Source organism: Haliotis cracherodii, unplaced genomic scaffold, assembly GCF_022045235.1.
Source record: "Haliotis cracherodii isolate W230 unplaced genomic scaffold, xgHalCrac1.p SCAF_10, whole genome shotgun sequence".
NCBI lineage: Eukaryota > Metazoa > Mollusca > Gastropoda > Lepetellida > Haliotidae > Haliotis > Haliotis cracherodii.
In genome coordinates this window covers 24,245,171-24,265,387 of record NW_027266265.1, presented here as the reverse complement: position 1 = coordinate 24,265,387, position 20,217 = coordinate 24,245,171, and the positions used below count along the sequence as shown (strand labels likewise).

The 20,217-nt window shown below is 39.1% G+C and overlaps 1 protein-coding gene across 1 annotated transcript in view; it reads right to left on the bottom strand.

Moving 5' to 3' along the window:
* The window catches only part of LOC139454193 (uncharacterized), a 182,715-nt gene extending 163,243 nt beyond the window's left edge, over positions 1 to 19,472 (bottom strand). Inside the window, exon 1 of the mRNA XM_071235761.1 lies at positions 19,309 to 19,472. Within this exon, the coding sequence (XP_071091862.1) occupies positions 19,309 to 19,346 (38 nt within the window). The 5' untranslated portion in view covers positions 19,347 to 19,472. The remainder of the gene's footprint in view (positions 1 to 19,308) is intronic.
* Between the last annotated feature and the right edge of the window lie 745 nt (positions 19,473 to 20,217).

Sequence of the window (20,217 nt, the reverse complement as noted above, 5' to 3'; positions counted from 1 at the left end):
GACCCAAAGATGACTGTCATACGACCAAACACGACTGTCATACGACGCCCATACGACTTAACACGACCGCCATACGATTAAACCCGAATCATTACGATGTCCATACGACTACAAAAATAAACATGATCTCCATACGACTCAGCAAAACCTTCATATGACATATTTTTGTTTATTTTGGTCACGTGGGTCATGTAGTATATAAGCTGCATTGAAACAGCATTTCTGTGTCAGTCTTCACCATGTTCAACAACAAACACAACCCACAAGAAGCAGCTTTGGAGGAGGAGGAAGTACTTCTGGTAGCTGGTGAGGAGTAGGAGGCAGCGTAGGCATCGCAGAGTGACGAACAGGAAGAGATTCTGGGTTCGACCATGGTTGTTGAGGAGACCTCTGTATGGGCAGTATGAACAGCTAATGCAAGAACTGTATCGTGAAGATGTGAATACATTTACCAACTTCTACCGTGACACTCCGGAGATGTTCATGGAACTAGTAGAATGCGTTGGTCCTCGTATTGAAAAAAAGGACACCTTCTGGCGAAAAGCCCTAGAGCCTGGGCTTCACCTAGCTATAACACTGCGTTATATGGCCACTGGAGACTCCTACCGATCACTTCAATATGGTTGTAGAGTGGCTGCTAATACCATCTCTACGATTGTCTACGAAACATGTGATGCTATTGCACAAGAGTACACGGAAGAGGTCATGCCGACACCAAAAAACCCAGAGGCTTGGAAGGAGGTGGCTGATGAGTTTTCAACGAGATGGAACTTTCATAACTCTCTTGGTGCAATAGATGGAAAACTAGACTAAAATCTAGTCTCTGAAATGAACATATTGTACATAAAAACAGTTGTTCAGTTATCTTAATAAAAATATAATAAAAAGGAGCCCAGTGACTCTCTTCATTCCTGATACTGCAGTGATCTAGACTTGCCAAACATTATAGACTTGCATGGGCTGTATTTGATATATATTTGTATCAGGGTCTGTAAGACAGACTAATGGAAAACATGTAGCTATAAAATGTCCACGAAATTCAGGCTCTTTCTATTATAACTATAAGGGTTTCTACTCTATCATACTCCTCAGCGGTACCAGCGACACCATCATGATCTGGCCCGGTTAGCAAAGTGGTAGATTCAGTGGTAGATTGATGTGAAATGTCTTCAGATGGAGATGAAGGTGGAGGTGGTGGTGATGGAATGTTGAATGGACTATCCTCCTGCTCAGATGGCTGCTGAGATGGCTGGATGTCAGTTTCAGTTGTTGTTTTTGTTGTTGTTGGCGATTTTGGTGGTGGTTCAGATGTTTCAGCTGGCTCATCTTGTCCCTGGGTACCGGGTGGGTGTTCATCCATGCTTGTGGTGAAGAATGTTTCTCTTTCAAAGGTTTTGCTTGGAGGAGCTTCCGTTTCGGCCGCCTGAAGTTTGGCATGGCTGTAGAATGAGCTTTCAGGGGGTTTCCCACGTTCTCACTCAGTCACGTGATGGGCTCTTTCGGTCGTATGACAAACGTAGGGATTTCGTGTTCAGGCGTATGGGAGTCGTATGAGGTGAGGTGAAATGGGGTTTAACATCGCGTCCAAGATTATTGCACTTATATAGCAACGTACATGCATGTGTGTGTGGGGGTGTGTGTGTGTCGCTGCTTGTACTAGACCGGACTGATGCCGATTTATAGTGCTAGCTCACTGAGATACCATTTCGCAGTTTAACATGAATACCCCACTCAGTCACAGCATACTGACTCCGAGCCGACCAGTCCTTGTTTTAGCCCCTTAATGCCGAGCGCCAGACAGGGTAACAACAAGAACCATCTTTTAACGTCTTTAGATATGACACGTCCGGGGATCGAACTCCGGATCTTCCGATCTCCTGGCATACTCTCTACCACTAGACCACGGAGGCCGTGGGAGTCGTATGAAAGGCGTGTTTAATTGTGTTAAAACGTATGAAGGTCGTATTAGTTTTCTTCCCACGCTCCCCAACACGGCTGAACGTGACTGAACATGATCTTCAAACGACTGAACACGATCCTCATACGATTGAACACGACTGTCATACAACTGTCATACGACCTTCATACGACTGAACACGACTTTTCAGCTCGGCTTAAATCGTGTTATAAATTTTTGCATTGCAAAAATTTATAACACGATTTAAGGCGAGCTGCGACGTCCATACGACCGATTTAAGGAAAAACGTTAAATCGTGTTCATTTGTGTTCAGATTCGTGAATGTGAGATAGGGGCTTTATATAGGGCTCCATCCTAGGGCTTTGATCAAACTTTAGAACTCTGTGTATTTTCTTTAGTTTCATACCTAACGATAGATATAACTGGAGATTTCTGTATTGAACTATATATTTTGTCTTATACATCAAATTTGGTACGGGTTTTTCTACGTTAGCTAACCTAGTATTACCCATCAAGGAGTGTTGATATTCCGACATCCAATCTTTATTAACCATTAATCTTTCAGGAGCTAGCGGATAACTGTTATGATCTTTATGTAACGAAGTTGGATATTCCAAGTCAACTTCTAGTATGTACCCTATATCGGAATCTGAGGAGATATCATTCACTTCGATATCATTCACATCGATCCACTCAAAACCACCCGTGGGTAAAGGTTGACTCATAGCCCATCCGTACAAATTATTGGCGTCGAGATATTATATGTGCGTGTCGGGTTTACCCGGATCATATCCTTCCACTAATTTATTATTAGCCTTAGAATACCTTTTCACTACCATCGATATACCACCTCTTAATCCTTTCTCAATAAACAAGTGCATATCGTAATCTGTGAGTAATTTTAGTTCTACACCGGTCTTCTTTAACAATGCATCCCACGATAGTCCGGGACTGGAATAGTACCATGCTGAATCCAAGCCGTATTGTTTGAAACATGTCTTTCTAAATATCACGAATATATCGTGAAAAACTTTTTAAGTACAGATCGTGATAATCGCCTAAATTCTTACAACCTAATCTATCCCACACTGTCAGAGCGTGTTCATAATCGGCATCAGTTATTTAAGATTCTGTTAAGTTACTATAGAATGATTCAAGGGGTGGTAATTTAGTTTCGTTGAATCTAGACCAATCATCCATATATTCGTAAGGATATACACCTTTTCTTAGCAACAAATGACGACACTGATTGGTATATTGATTTGTTATCGCGAAGTCATCGGGATTGTTCGCATTAGCCAAATTGTCCAGGGAAGATAAGAGAAACTGTACAGAGTCTATGAATCTAAGCCCATTACTTTGCTTTATTCTGGCTTTCCCATCCTTGTCTGTATAATGTATAGTTTTAGTCAATGAGAATGATATGTATTTTTCCATATTATTAGGAATGCACGTTAAGCCACCGTCAGTCTTTGAAATAGATTGCATGATGAGATGTGAATCATATCCTCTAAGGTTGTGAAACACTATGGGGATGGGTATTGTTTGAGAATTCATTGGTAAATTACGTACGGTACTGGCATTTGATTACAATAATGTTCAAATTTTAATATATTTTTCCCCTCTTTAGGTATATCAATCCTGATAGCATTCTGTCCAACACCTCTGCAGTCTTCTTTATGCGCTTCTAATAGATCTTGTCTGCTGTATCCATGCAGGCATCTTTCACAGAAATATTTCTTTCCTGCATGTTTTGTTTGATCGCATAATAGTCTGCTTAAACTCTTTATCCATGTATAATGATATTTACCATCTTTTTCGATCAGAAATGAATTGATTCTTCGAATATGTTCCGGAGCGGAGCTTATCCTGTGTACAACAATTCCTGAAGAAGAATGTCCGAAAACATTTATAGCTAAATTATTTTGCTTTTCCACCTTATCAATTTGTGAGAGTGTAGGGTCGTCTATACCATCGAAGTTGAGTCCATCGTTTTGGGGATAGCTAGAAGGTCAATCCGGATGCTTGTCTACGGGGAACAATGCAGATCTTATCATCATTCTGAAACAGTCTTCGGATTTATTTTTACGTTAATTATGGCTTTTTTCTTCTTATAATACGGGGGTAAATCTATATAAGATCCACCTTTGAAGGGCATATAATTTGCTATATCTAAATATAAACTATCGATTTTATCCACACCCCAACCCAAACCTCTATTAGTCCAGCAATCTAAAGTTTCCTGTATCCTCTGAATTGATGTATCTAATGATGCATTTATAGTATCGGATTCGGTTATAACTTCTTCATTGCTACGGAAATATGGTTCGGTATATTCAACGCTATCGTCTGTGTTACTTTTACTCAATAACATTTTAATCGTCAGCTGGTATTTTATACTATGTAAATCATCTAACTCCTCGTTAATTTTGCTGGATATGATGGGCTTAATATCGTTAACATCCATGTTGGAATTAATATCCATCTTCCAACCTCTTAGATATTTACCAACGCCCGCGGATATGGGTACAAATATTAATTCTTGTTGTTGTTGTTGAATTTCATCAACATCATTAGGTTGAACATCATTATTATCTAGTAAAGCGATCAGTTCAGCTCTTCTCATTCGAGAATAACCTCTCAGCCCACTGTTTCTCGCTTGAGCTTTGTGTTCTCTAACAGTCTGGGGTTTGTTGTATTCCAAACCGAGTAAGGTAATCAATTCAGCTTTTCTCATACGAGAATATCCACGTAGACCACGTTGCTTTGCCATAGCTTTTAACTCTGACAAAAACCATTGTGGTTGAATGGTATATGCAAAATGAGACAAATGTCTAATTGGTTGTTTTCATATATCTAAATACGTATTCTCCCCAACCTATTCCTCTCATTGATGTAATCTCTGTTCCTAGCATAAATAATCTGGTTCCTGACCCTATCAGCACCGTGTTTCTTACATAAACAATAACGACCTTTGACCCCTATCCCGCATTCAGAACACGCATAGTTTATGTTTCCGCGCCTGATGTAATAATTGTGTATACCGCAGTAAATATCAACACAGCGTCGGTTACATAGAGTCGTCTTCCCCATGAGTGTAAATTTCCAATTATTCATGGTTTATACATCTATCATATCATTTGTCTAAATGCAAATCACAGCTACACTAGTGAATAGCTGAAAATCAATACAGCAGATAACCCAATAATAACAAATGCAACCTCGCGGTTCTTTTGTTCCTCTGACGGTGTATAAAACTGACTCATTGTTGGTCTCGGTATTGGGTCTAGTTTTTTCCAAAAAACGAGGTAGTATTCATGCATGGCATATTCGACATCCTTAAACGTTTGAATTGAATGTCCTTCCTTAATCAGTTTTTCATGAATAAAGTCTAATCTCTTAATTCTATGCCGCGTATATTGTAACTGGACTGCTTGGAGTTGTTCTAAAGCTTTGTCGTTTACGCTCCTCTTCAACTTCTTTAGCGTTTGATTCCCTCATACTGGAAAATAAATAATTACTCCCCGAAAAAGCTAGAGCATTAACAGTAGCTGCACCGACCATCATCGCAATTGTTGCCATATTATATGAATATAAAATATTCAAATGTTTAATTACTTCATTATGTCTTCCGGGATAAGCCCTTGTTTGATGAGCATATCCTTCGTTGCCATTGCTAATCCAATATCCAGAACCATCATACCGATGTCAAAACTATTAAAATCTAGCTTGGGAGGTGTGGCTTTAGTAATCATTTTAGCCATACGAGCATAGCCAATGGCCAAGCCGGTGACCACCGCTGAATGATAAGTTGCGTTTACCAACATTTTACCATCTGTAACTGGAGTAGTCATGCTTCTTATAGCATTATATGAGGACAAACCTCTAATTGAACTTGTTGTTGCATCGGGGGTGACGTTTTCTCTTCTCCGGTCTTGTAAAAGAACCATACAGCCGCTATACCAGCAACTCCTACTAGTGCCCATGTTTTAATCGGATAAATATTTGAATTATTTATTAATTTCGCTTTCCTCGCCAGTCCTCCCTTCCTCCCAGCTGCTATTTTTTTTGGGTTCTTAGTAACTCTGGGTTGTTTTTGTGTTTGTGGTGCATTCACATGTTGTGGTTCCTCATTCACTAGTTGTTCCGCAATCTGTTGTGGTTCCTCTTTCACAATCTGTTGTGATGTCATCTGTTGTGATTGTGTTTCCGCAATCTCCATTTATATTATTAAGTGGACACGTATGTTTAAATTGACAATACCTAGTCGTTATTAAAGCTGTGGTGAGTGGAGCTAAAAACATTCCGAATCTATGATAAAACTCACAGCTCACTGCGCTTATAGCGTGTTTGAGGAATGGGTCTTTCTCGAGAGATTCGCATAAATACATGCAATGTTCTGCCGGGATAGGGAGAAACGTACTAGCTACGACTGTGTATAGTTGTAATATAGACGACCCTATCGTTTTAGTCATGGTAGCTCCCAGTCTAGACTCGTAACGCGAGTACAGTTTTTTAATCTCTTCGTCGGTCATGTTATCAATTTTTTTGATGGTATAATTTACTCCCAAATATTGGGACGTCATTTTCGCGTAAACATTCCTCGAATGAATCTCGATCTTTGCAATGAAACAGCGCTACCCATTTGGTCTGCTCTCTGAGATCTTTCAGGACAGAGTTGTATTTTTGAGTAAGTACCCAAACGTTATGTTGAATATGCCGACCGGAGAATGCTAAATACGAAAGCATATCTTTCTTTTTTGTGAGTTCTTTACTCGCGCTGCAGTCGTCTATTAAAGGGTTGATTCTCCTTTGTATTTTTCGTGACATACTCGGAGACAGTCTTGTAAACGATCGCCCGGATCGACTCTGTGTACCCCGTCGTCATTCATTATCCAATCTCTCGATAGGTATGTTTTATTAACGCTTATAGTCGGGCACAGAATAATAATATGATCGGAAACGTCCCGATAATGACTTTATAAAATATCTAGAATAAAAGCTGTTTTTCCACAGCCCGTTTGCCCGCATATGATAGCGCAGTGCGGATCTTTAGTTAAAAGATTATTAATAGATTGCTTGCACAAATCTCCCATTCTGTATATCAAGTTGCGCATCCATAATCACGTACAAATATATGTTTAATATACCAGCTGATTCCTGAAGTTTCGTTATCTGTATGGTGGCACCCTCGCTAGCATTTTCTATTCTCCTCCCACTGCCGTGTAGTTGGTCCATCGAGCCATAGCGCGTACTTCGTGGTGAGGTATTCACCCATCGATACACTCCCGAGAGACAGATCTTTCACGACCGCGTTAACTTCCGGAGAATGTTTTATAGAAGGAAGTTTTTTAATCTTTAATCTCATCCCACTGGTGATACGCTAGCATTCCTTGGCTATATAGTTGATTAGGACGCCCTCGATAGTCAATTCTACTTTTGTAATCTTGGGATTGTAGAACTTCTCGGTATTTCTTTTAAACGCATCGGAGGGGTCCTTGAACAACATTAAAATACCCTTCAACGACCTCGTGGGGACGTTTAGATTGATATTCCACATCGTATCTTTTCTGTCCCTCGTGATCTTTCGGTGTCGCAGCACGCGATCGTACAAAATGGCTAAACTTCCTGAATAATGGTTACGAATTTGTCTGGCTAATTCAGGATCCGTTATCATATCGTACTCCAGCGAGATATTGTCAATGGAATAGCTAGCATCATCAGCAGCTCTGATTACTCTGCTGTAGTCATTAAAAGTGAGTTCGTATTCTAACCTATCGCCTAGGGATGCTTGATAAAAGGGCATGTGGGAATCTAGTAATTCAAAGTCTAGCGGAACATAGAATCGGTTACCTAATGCGTCGGCAACGGCCTTATCTTTTTCGTTGGTATCAACATCATTTTCAGCGCCCACGCGCAGTCTCAATGTGTTCTTATTACAAATACCTTGGTACTGTAAGTTTTCCCGCTCTTTATCCGTTCTCCAGAGATCCATGTAACAATAGTATACATCGCTATCGTCGATACTCAAAACCTCATTACCACTAATTTTAATCGCGATTTTCTTAACGATAGCAAGACCTATGTTCTGAACGGGCTCCCCGTTAACGTCAGTAGAAGTCAAACCAATCGTAAATGCTAGTCGGACAGTTCCCGGAACTAACACATCGTGTGCGCCGAGATTAGGAAAGCGAACCAGAAGTGTTTGATTCAGATCGATGGTACTAGGGTTATTAGTTATAGTTACAGACTGACGAATTGCTTTGACCCCTAATGCATCTTGAAGTCTACGTTGTGGGTTTAACTTGCGTCCGTATTGCGAAGACATTGTTATATTGAAAACAAGTACCCTATGTTTAATATAAAAATGGATGATATTGAACTAGATTATTTAGATAACCATGATAACCATAATACAACCGAAGAGGGTACTGATGAAACCAGGTTAAGTAGTCTTAACGATGAACTTTTACAATCAAATGTCAATGATTATTGCGATGCCTTAAAAGAAGATAAAAATTATGTTAACCCAATAAGTCGTGACTATTCAAAGTTTATGATAGATAGAAAAGGAATATTGCGACTGCGTGACTCTCCGGATATTGATCTTATGAATTCCTAGCCTTGTCTACTATAGCCAGACTTCGTCGCCGCGAGTTTCTTCGTGATCAATTAGGTTTTGTAGACTACTCGCGGCTTTCCGCGAAGACTACTAAGGTTCTTCGAACCATGCGTGATGAACTCGATAATACAGATGATTTGGGAGCAGCCTCGAATGTGGCCTCGAACGGAATCGATGAAGCCTTGGATACCATTGATGATCCTCAGTTAAAGGTATCACCATCCTTAAAGTTTAGTATTAGGGAATTAAAAGCTCTTGACAAGGCATTGCAAAGAATTCGGGGAGAACTCATCAATAATATAGCCAAGATATCCGAACTCGACAAGCATATAGCTTATGAGAAAACAAAACTCGAACAGGCGGGCGATGAGTTCAGTAGACGCCGCGTAGCGGAAAGATTGCGTAACTTAGAAGAGGAAAGATTGGCCCGCATCGAGGCTGCTTCCAGTAATAGAAAGGCACTTCGTTTGCAAATCAGTCGAATTCGAGAAACTATCGATCAAGTCCTCAACGATGACACTACACTGGCCGATAAAATTAAAACATTGTTCAGAGAACAGGGAATAACAATTGCCAGTATTTTAACCGTGTTGGGATTTATTATATCGACTTTGACTCTCTCGTTAACAGGTGGCAGTACAGGTGGTAGTACACCGCCCACACCGCCTAACGATAAAAACGGCAGAAAAGAGTGGATAAAAAAACATTTAAAAGCATTAGGTTCAGCACTGGGAAAGCTAGCTGAGAAAGCCGCGGCTGCACTTCCCGGTATAATAGGGAGTATTGTTTCCTGGCTATTGAATTTATTAGCTAAGACCACCACTTGGCTTAGTCAAAACTTGTGGGGGTTGATCGTAGCAATTGCAGGGCTGTTGTACGTATTCGCTAAGAACTATTTAACCAAATCAGTTCGCTAAGAACTATTTAACCAAATCAGTTCGCTAACCAAATCAGTTCGCTAACCAAATCATGAGTAAACCAACCGTGACTCCACAAACTACAAGCGCTGTTTTTTCATCGATATGTTGTTGATTTTTAGCCACAATATGCGGTGGTACTTGTGCGTCAGTAGATGTAGGAGCGATAGTTGGTGTTTGTGGCTTGACTATTCCCGTTTCGCCTGTGATCGTTTGCGTTATTAATTCGACGTTCATATCTGAATTTATACCTGGTTTTTGTTGATCGGTAGCGATAACAATTTTATTATTATAACCTATCACTTGACCGATCTTAAGTTCCATATTACTCGGAGACATGTATAGTCCCGGCGCATAAACAAAGTCCACTTTAGATTGAGCGTACTGTAATGCATCTTGAAAATGCTTTATAGACGATGGTATGTCAACTGGTGAATTAATGGCGTCCTCCACGTTTGAGACAAACTGTTTTTGCGCATCGAGCGCCATCCCAGAACCGATAATGGACGTTCGTGTTTGCGATTGCGCTCCGAGAATTGCCCATACATAAGTTCTTATCCATTCATTAACTCTTACAAATCCTGGGTTAGTAAAATTATTTTCCGTTTTATCATTAAGAAATTCATTCCAAGCGTCTGCGGTATCGTTCATTTGTACAAATTTTTTAACAATATAAACTAAACCACTCTTAAAACTCATAATATCCCCTCTCCAATTGTTACTATAAAGTTCCCAGCCTTTATACCAATCACCGGTTTTATGCCAATGATCATATATTCTTGCGTAAAGTTTGCTGGTACTGTACAACTTAACAAAATTAACATTTAGTTTATTAAGTTCTTTATATACATAATCGCTTTCTTCTTTGACGGATATTTTTTCCTCTGTGTAAGGAACACCTAGACCATGGTTTGCTCCTTGAATACGCCAATCTTTACTCGTAGAAACATTAAATTCCTGACAAATACGCTCATACGCGGACATATCATAATTTTTATTTGTGGAATTCCACGCTCGATCCTGCGGTAATGGAGCACTAATTTCTTTAAGTATACGTCTAACCTGATAGTACACATGAAATGTTATAACAGACTTATTCAGTTCAAATCCTGGAGCTAAAAGAGATACGCCACATCCCGTTGTGGCACACCATATGGCAAAGTTTAACTGATTCTGCCAAAATTGCATCGGATTGTGAAACCAATCGTGCACTATTTTATCCCTAGTTGCCGTGACCCTGTAATTTTCAAAGATATCGGGAATTTAAGGAAAAATTCAGCACCAGAGGCAGTTACTATAATCGATTGATTATTTTTAGTAATGTAAGTCGATTTCATATTTAAGTTATGATATAGTATCATTGTATATTTAATATGTATGTTACACTCCCGGGAATAACAAATGGTCAGTCTATTGAACTGCTTCATACTATCGATAACTCGGATGGACAGCTCGAAGTCGCACTATGCGATGTAACGTATTACCCGCGGTGGACCAATATAAGTGCTGCAAAAAGAAATAATAAGATGATTATACCAGGTGAAAAGAGGGGTATGGAAAAATACATTATTATACCTGATGGGTATTACAGCGTATGCTCACTCAATGATGAAATTTTTAAGCCTAATGGAATTAGTATCACACAAAATGAGTCGAATGGGACAGTGAAAATATACACTGGAGAAACAGGTATAATTATTGATGAGAACTTAGCAATTACACTTGGATTTGGACAGTCAGTAGTATTACCAGCCAACAAAACAGTGACTGTATATGCATTACCCGATTTAGTTCCCTATAAAGAGTTGTGCATCCATCTTGATCAAATCAGTACGACGGATAATATTCAACAAGAAAGTCCTTCAACTCTACTCAGATGTGTTCCAGTTAAAGATGAAAAATACAATAGTGGTAAAACGGAATCTTTCTCAACATTACAATATAAAAAATTAAAGCGGGGTATTATTTCAGACCTCAAAATTTCTATATTAGATGCAAAACACCAACCTGTACATATAGGATACTTAAGTGTAACACTCCATATTATATATAATGGTTGATTCCATATTTAAGTTATGATATAGTATCATTGTATATTTGATATGTATGTTACACTCCTGGGAATAACAAATAGTCAGTCTATTCAACTGCTCCGTACTATCGATAACTCGGATGGACAACTCGAAGTCGCTCTATGCGATGTAACGTATTACCCAAGGTGGACCAATATAAATGCTGCAAAAGATGATAATAGGATAATGATATTATCCGCACGTGGTACTAGCAAATCCATTACTATACCTGATGGATATTACAGCGTAAGCTCACTCAATGATGAAATTTTTAAGCCTAATGGAATTAGTCTCACACAAAATGAGGCGACTGGGACAGTGAAATTCTACCATGAAGAAACTGTAATTTTATTGGACCGATCACCTACACTTGAATTTACACGCTTAGGTGGTACAATACGCAAGTTACCAGATCAGGAGGTTAAATTACCCGATTTAGTTCCCTATAAAGAGTTGTGCATCCATCTTGATCAAATAAGCACGACGGATAATATTCAACTAGAAAGTCCTTCAACTCTGCTCAGAAGTGTTCCAGTGAAAAATGAAAAATACAATAGCGGTAGAACGGAATCTTTCTCGTTATTACAATATGAAAAATTGAAGCGGGGTATTATTTCAGACCTCATAATTTCTGTATTAGATGTAAAACACCAACCTGTACATATAGGATACTTAAGTGTAACACTCCATATTATAAATAATGGTTGATGCATCAGGCCCTGGAACGCTCAGACAATGTAATACAATTGCGCTTTCTGATCTCAGAGACACAGAAGGATTCGGTAATCCTGGTAGCAATGGTAAGTTATACGCTTTACACTTACACGATAATGTATACAAGCGGAAAGAAGTTATATTCCCGGAAAATCTAGAAGATTTAAGCGATGTCGACGTTAGTAGACTCCTTAAAACCACTCTGTACAATATTATTCGCAACAGTGAGAATAAATGGACTATGGTCGAAGCAAACATCAAGTGGCTACTGAATATCGTCATTACCCCACCTTTTGCAATGATGGGTAAGGGACATAATTTAACTAAGATAATAAATAGTGGTATCGTACTCGCGGCTTATATCCCGTCAAAACGAAAAAGTGTGTTAGTCACTCCCCTGCCAGAAAAACCAGGTCATATGTTATATAGTCGTCCGGCAATCCAAAATGTTAGTTTAAATTTGGTTGCTGAATTCGATAATATTAAAGATAACTTGAGTGCAATACCTAATATTTCTAAGCTTATTATTGAAGACTTGTTCGGAGATGCACCGGAAGATGCCTTCGAAATATTACCAGGTCTATCGATTAAATGGCTCAAGAAACACGAGCGTCAACGTTGCAGTATTATTCATGTCGGAGCATCACCCGTTGCAACCCTCGAGGGGCTTCAAATTATTAAAAGTGGTAGTATTTCTCTTTCTAAGATATTCTTGCTGTATAATATACATTTGATAAGGTTGATGTATACTCTCAAAACATTTAAGCAAGACCAATTAAAGACTATTATATATTCGTAATATACACTATGAGTTTATATCCAGCGCTCGATGAAGCAATTGAAAAGATGGAAACTGTTGATGGATTTCGATTACATCAAATAAGCGACATAAAACATCGAATAGAGAAGGATAGGGAGTTGAGACTTGGATTGTATAAAAAATATCGCAGAGCCGTGAATGCTCTGGACGGAGTTGACACCGCGCTTGTAGCAGCTGGCATGGGACTCGGTGTAGCCGCTGTCGGTTTACTATCAACTATAATCGCTGCACCTATCGTGCTCGGCATGGAAATAACTGCTGGAGTCTCGGGACTGGACAGAATAGCGATAAAATTCATTTCTCGTAGGTTACAAAAGAAAGCATTAAAACATGATAGTATTCGGATACTCGTTGAAGCAAAGTTGAACAGCATTGAGGATCATATTTCGACAGCAATGGCCGATTGTAAGATATCCGAGGATGAGTTTCGTTTAGTGCTGTCAGAACTCACCAAATACAATGAAATGAAGCAGGAGATTCGATCAAAATCTCATAAGACCAGTGGTATTAGCAAAGATGAGAAAAAAAAGTTCATAGAACAGGGGAGGCAACAAGCGCGTCAATTATTCCGTGCAAAAACCAAAGAACTGGTTGGAGATTAAAAATAGATTGCTTACTATTGTTTGATCACATTTAGACAAATGCTTACATAAATGTATATAAAAATGGAAAAAACTATTAAATGGGGAGAATTACCACAAGGTTTTTATTATATCAGTGATGTCAAACCAACCAAATACGGTTATCAATTGTTTCTTATCAATTTACAAGAAGAGTGTAGTTATATAGTCTGGTCTCCTAGTAAAATGAACGAAGAACTTAATAAAAATGTTGAATATCGCTTTATCGATAAAAATAATGAAGAATATTTTTATTACCATTTAGGCTCATCTAAATCAATGATTGGCCCCAGGTATTGGTGAGCTAGAGCCATTGTCATGACTATCGTTGAATCGCATGATCATTTACGCATAAAAAATGCCACCTGTAGTAGCAGTATAGGTAATAAATCCGGCTCCAGTGGAAGTGGTCCAGAACCCCCATTACCTATAAAAATTTATATCATTGGCTCCAGGTGGGGGTGAGCTAGAGTCAATATAGCTGAATCTTATGACTATCGTTGAATCGCATAATCATTTTGGCATAAAAAATTCCCTCTGTAGTGGTGGTATAGGTATATGAATCCGACTCCAGTGGAAGTGGTCCAGAACCCCCATTACCTATACTACTCATGATCACTAATATGCTATCTTTGAAATTCATTTCTCCGAGTAAATATCCAAAATTTAGATTTCAAAACATGCTGTAAATAACACCGTCAGTGGTGATTTAGTCATATGTAAAAAATGGTGACATTTACTGCGAGTGCAGCTAAAGTAGCTGAATGTAAATTCTGTGGGACTTCTCATGAAATGAAGAAAGGTGTATATCCTGCATGGGGAAAAAAATGTGGTAAATGTGGTGCAAGTAACCATTTTGCTGTTAAATGTCGCAGGTCAGGAAATGTGAATGCTGTTGCAGAAGATTCGGACAGTGATCAAGATGGTCTCCATTGGATCTGCTCAGTAGAAACCCAGACCGGAAATGACAGTCAGCATACTCACAAACCTATCAAATGCAGAATGATAGTGGACAATATCTCAGTAATATTCCTCGTTGACTCGGGAGCATCACCAAATATTATCCCGAAACAGAAAGTGACAGGCATGACTCGAATTGTAACGACTGATCGTAAGTTGCTGATGTGGAACAAGACACCACTCACTCCTATTGGAACTTACCAAGCTGCAGTCCTGAATCCGAAGAATGACAGTCTGTAATTCCATCAACTTCATAGTAGTTGAAGAAGATTTGATACCTCTTCTTGGAATGGAAACTGCTTGCAAGATGAAGTTAATTGATGTGAAGAGACAAAATATGGAGATAGTAGCTGCAGTATCATCAAGTGAATCCAAATTTGATGAAAAGTACAATCCTCTATGGGATGAGAAGATTGGTAAATTTGAAGGTGAAGTACACTTGGAAACAGATCCAGATGTAAAGCCAGTAATCATGCCAGCTAAACGAATACCTGCAAGTCTGAAGGAGAAACTTCTAGCAGAGCTACAGAGACGAGAGCGTCTAGGTGTGATAGCCTCAGTTGATGAACCGACACCATGGGTTAATCAGATAGCCATAACTGAGAAAAATCTGGAGCTATTAGAATTTGCCTTGACCCCCAGCAGCTCAACAAAGCTCTCAGAAGAGAACATTTCATGCTTCCAATATTAGAAGACAAGCTTCATGAGTTAAGTTCATCTTGAGTGTTCTCCAAAATTGACTTGGCTTCAGGGTATTGGCATGTTGAGTTAGACCATGATTCTAGCTTAATCACTACATTCCAGACATGTTTTGGATACTGTTGGATTCGTCTCCCATTCGGTCTATCAGTTTCATCAGACATTTTCCATAAGAAGCTCCTGGAAAACCTACAAGGCTTGAACGGCGCTGAATGTGTGGCAGACGACAAACTGGTCCATGGTCAAGACGACAAGAGACATGAAAGTGCTCTGAACTGCCTACTTGAAAGATGTCTTGAAAAAGGAATTCGTCTCAAAAAAGACAAAATGGAGACAAGATCTCGTTCATAGGACATCAAATAACCAGTGAAGGTCTCCAGACTGATCCAGAGAAGGTGAAAGCCATCACTGAATTTCCTGAACCTCACAATGTTCAAGAACTACGTCGTTTCTTGGGTATGAGCAACTATCTTGCTAAATTCATGCCTAACCTAACAGAGGAAACAACATGTCTCAAGAACCTCACAAAGAAAGAAGTACCATGGGTGTGGAGTCAAGCATAACAAACAGCATTCAACAATGTGAAAAACATTATCACTAATGCACCAGTACTTGCATACTATGATCAAAAGGAAGAGCTGTGGCTTGAAAATGATGCTAGTGAAAATGGACTGGGCTCAGTGATATTCCAGAAAGATAAACCTATAGCCTTTGCGAGCCGATCACTATCTGACGCAGAAACCAGATATGCACAGATTAGAAAAGGAGCTACTTGCTGCAGTCTTTGGACTCGAGAAATTTCACTATTACACTTATGGCCGACCTGTCTTTGTAGTAACTGACCACAAGCCACTGACCACTGGTGGCTATCATTAGTAAACCATAACAAAAGTAAAAGGCTCCATCGAGGTTGCAGTCACTAATTCTGCGAACTCAGAAATACAACATCACGCTGGTATACAAACCAGGGAAGGACATTCCATTCGCTGATACTCTTTCACATGCGCCAATAGACCAACCTCCACAAACAGAAACAATGGAAGTCAACAACGTGTCTTTCTGTGACATCAAGCAGACACAGCTGGAGCACATCAGGTGTGCAACACAAAAGGATACAACTCTAGTACAACTCATTGATACCATAATGAAAGGATGGCCTAACGACAAAACTGCCTTACCACCTACAGTTGTACCTTACTTTCCTTTCTGTGATGAGCTCACAGTTCAAGATAGTCTCATCATGCGAGGTGAACGGGTTGTGATTCCAACATCACTTCGTCAAGAAATGAAGCAGATAGTTCATGCAGGACATCTCGGTGTGAACTCCTGTCTAAGGAGAGCAAGATCTCTAATCTTCTGGCCACACATGTCTAGTGACATCAGACAATACATTGTATGTGGAATCGTGTGATGTGTGTGCTACCTACAGCAGTAAACAACCTCAGGAAGCACTGCACATGAGAGAAACAACAGAATGACCGTGGGAGACGGTTGGTTGTGATCTATTCTCACTTCAAGGTCGCAACTACCTGATAACTGTTGATTGTTACAGTTCTTTCTTTGAAGTGGAAACACAACATCCGAAGCAGTCATCACTAAACTTAAACATCATTTTGACAGACAATCATATCAGATGGTGGTCCTCAATTCACGTCTGACAAGTTCAAAGAATTCTCTGAACAATGGGGATTTCAACATGACAAGTCAAGCCCTGGGAACAGTAGATCAAATGGTGCAGCTGAAGCAGCTGTAAAACCTGCTAAGAATCTCATGAAGAAATGCAAGGCAGCAAGTGAAGATCCATACATAGGACTTCTCAACCTCCGCAATACTCCAACTGAAGGACTCGACACAAGTCCAGCTCAGAGACTGTTAAACAGGCGTACCAGAACAACGTTGCCAACAGTCAAATCTAGACTTGCAATTCCTAACAGTCAGAAAAAGCTCATCGACACTCGGAAACAGAATATGGCTTTGGTAAAAGTCACAAATCACTCTCAAAGGGTGAACAAGTACGAATGCAGCCAGTCTACAATACGATGAAAGAGTGGAAACCAGCTGTGGTTACCAAATAACTTGGTTCCAGAACATATCAAGTCACTAGTGGAGACAGAACAACGTATCAGAGAAATCGTCAACAGCTCAGAATGACAAGATGTGCACAAACTCTCAATCAGTGTACTATGCCATACTTTAGAGTTTCTGATAATGTTAATGTTGAAAGTGACAAGTGTGTGCAAAATGACATTAACTCTCCTAAAGTATCAGTCCATCCAGTCAGTCCAGTGTCGAATAACAATAAGCAATATACAACAAGATCAGGTAGAGACGTGAAACCTGAATTTGTAATCAATATTGCTACTTGTCAGATTGTTCAAACGAGTTAAATGTTTGATTAGAATGGGTGTGTGTGAATTTAGTTATCTTGTCCATTGTCAAAAGTTGACTATTTAGTAGTTTCATTTAAATGGTCATTTGGGCTGCTTGCTATTGTTTTATTGTATCATTAGTTTGTCTTTTCTTATAAGAGGGAGGATGTTACGTGAATGAGTCATTACTGGGCCTTAACTGAATATTATAGGGTGCTTCACTCAATATCATGCTCATATCACATGTAATGTTCTGTAAGTAAATTCAGAGTTACTTCCCCTAAACATTGTGTTGTTGTTCATTGAAGTCAGTGACATTAGAAGTGCTTAAAAACCACATGGAACATTTACAATGTACCTTATTTTCAGAGGTCATTTTCAGTACTTTGCTTGGCCTACAATGCCAGTGGATGATATCACAGAACAAGGAATTTCCCACCTTATTCAAAACTGTGAAGTGTATTTGTGTGGGTGATGCATTTTGAATTATATTCGACTTCTAAGTGAGGGTTGTAGAGGAGGGACATATATGTCCCTGTGTCATCCAGGGGGGTTATGCAGTTAGTGTAGTAATTTTTCCTTCACATTTTTCCTTCTTATTTGTTTGGAGCATGAACAATACCATGGGCGGATACAGCTTTTTTTAAAAGGGGGTGTGCACAATTAAGATCTATTTATTGTCTTTGGTGGTAATTTATACAGAAATAAAGATTTTTTTCGAAATAAAATGAGGGGGCGTGCACCCCCCCCCCTCTGTATCCGCCCATGAATACTCCAATGTCTCAGAAATGTTAGAAATCATTGCTTAGTGTAAAATTCTATCACGACATCCTGATATGGAAAATAACTGACTAAATATGACGCCATTTTTTCTAACATACCAAAAGAACAACCATGAATGTAAATACAAACAAGAAATCAGTTCCATATACTTTTCGTGTTTGTTTCAATTTTGATGTATATTTCCCTGAATGTATCCTCATAGATTTGGGAACACTTGTATGTGCTCAGTTATGAAAAGAAGCTGTCTAAATACTGCAGTTTACTCATGGAGATATAGGCTAATACACAAGGCCTAGATAATCGAGAATGATCATATGCCTGGAAATAGTATAATTGTGTATTTGTTTCTCGCGTTGCAATCTCTATAAACTCATAAATAGGGTTATTTCAAGCCATATTAAATCTTTATATTGGATGGGGAGTCTTATGAACTCTAAAAATTCATTATGTTACAATAGGACATCAAATGGCAATGCTTGGTTTTGACTGCCTAGTTAAAACGTGTGATTGGCGGCCACTGTCACTGTCAAGCTAGACTAGTAGTGTTGTCAAAACCTCAATTTATCACATTTATGTTTTGGGGATATTGTATAGTTAACAAACAGTTCAGTAAGTTACCGTAATACGTTCTGACCAAACTTATGATTCACTTTTGGGTTAGTCCTTTGGGTTGACCTTATCTCAATATAAAATGACGGGATTGACCCTGGAATGCTAGCCTATATTCACAGGCCAAGTTATGAGTTTGTTTGGATATCACGATCGGTCTTTTCCCCATATTAATACAGAATTAGGAATTACAGGTAGAACTTACTTCATCGGTCTATTTTTCTTCTTTTTCTTTAACACCATTGTCACCCTAATTTGGCAGCTTGTAATGGGCTAAAAAGGCCTGTTTATATGTGGTATCCAAGGGTAGTCAAGATTTCAAACTCCTCACAGCGATAGACCATTCGCGGAGCCCGGAAGGGTTACGAATGCGTCCCGCGTTTTCGTGTGTTTTGTGACCAACTCGTCCCGTTCCGGGACAAAACGAATGTAGAGCCTTGTTAGGTTACGGAAACATACGAGTGGTGACGAATGTCTCTCCAAAAATATTGCCTCCCTTTTATTATGAGGACTCTGTACGAGGTTCACTGCACATATTATCGGCATTCGTCTGAGCAATATAAACTTTGAGATGACGATGTTGTTGATGATGATGGTCATGTTGATCATGATGATCATCATTACATTTATAGAAAACAAGTTAGACCAGATTTTAATCCCACCGACGCATAACGACGGGGGATATATAGTCGTCATTATGTCAGTTTGTCTCCCCGTCCGTCATTTATTTTCCGGAGCATATCACGGACACTATACAATCTGGTGCCTGTTGCTATTTTGAGATTTTCAAAAGTTGTATGTTGGACAGTTTCCGTGGAAACGTGATGAACTTTGAAACGTGACGGGTAGCATATCTCTTAAATTCACTTTCAGAATACTAACTGCACTTTGTAATGCCAGTATTCATGCCTTTGCAATATTTTGAGCATTTATAGAATTATTATTGACCATTTGTGGGTGTTATCCAAAACTTAAAAAGTGTACGCCTACTTGACAGCTTCATAATTCAGAGATGTAACTTCTACTGTTTATTATTTTTATTTGGAAACAATTACAGACAATATTATAGAGTAGAATGTTGTAGAGGTAATGTATTTGTATTTAGAAATTATAT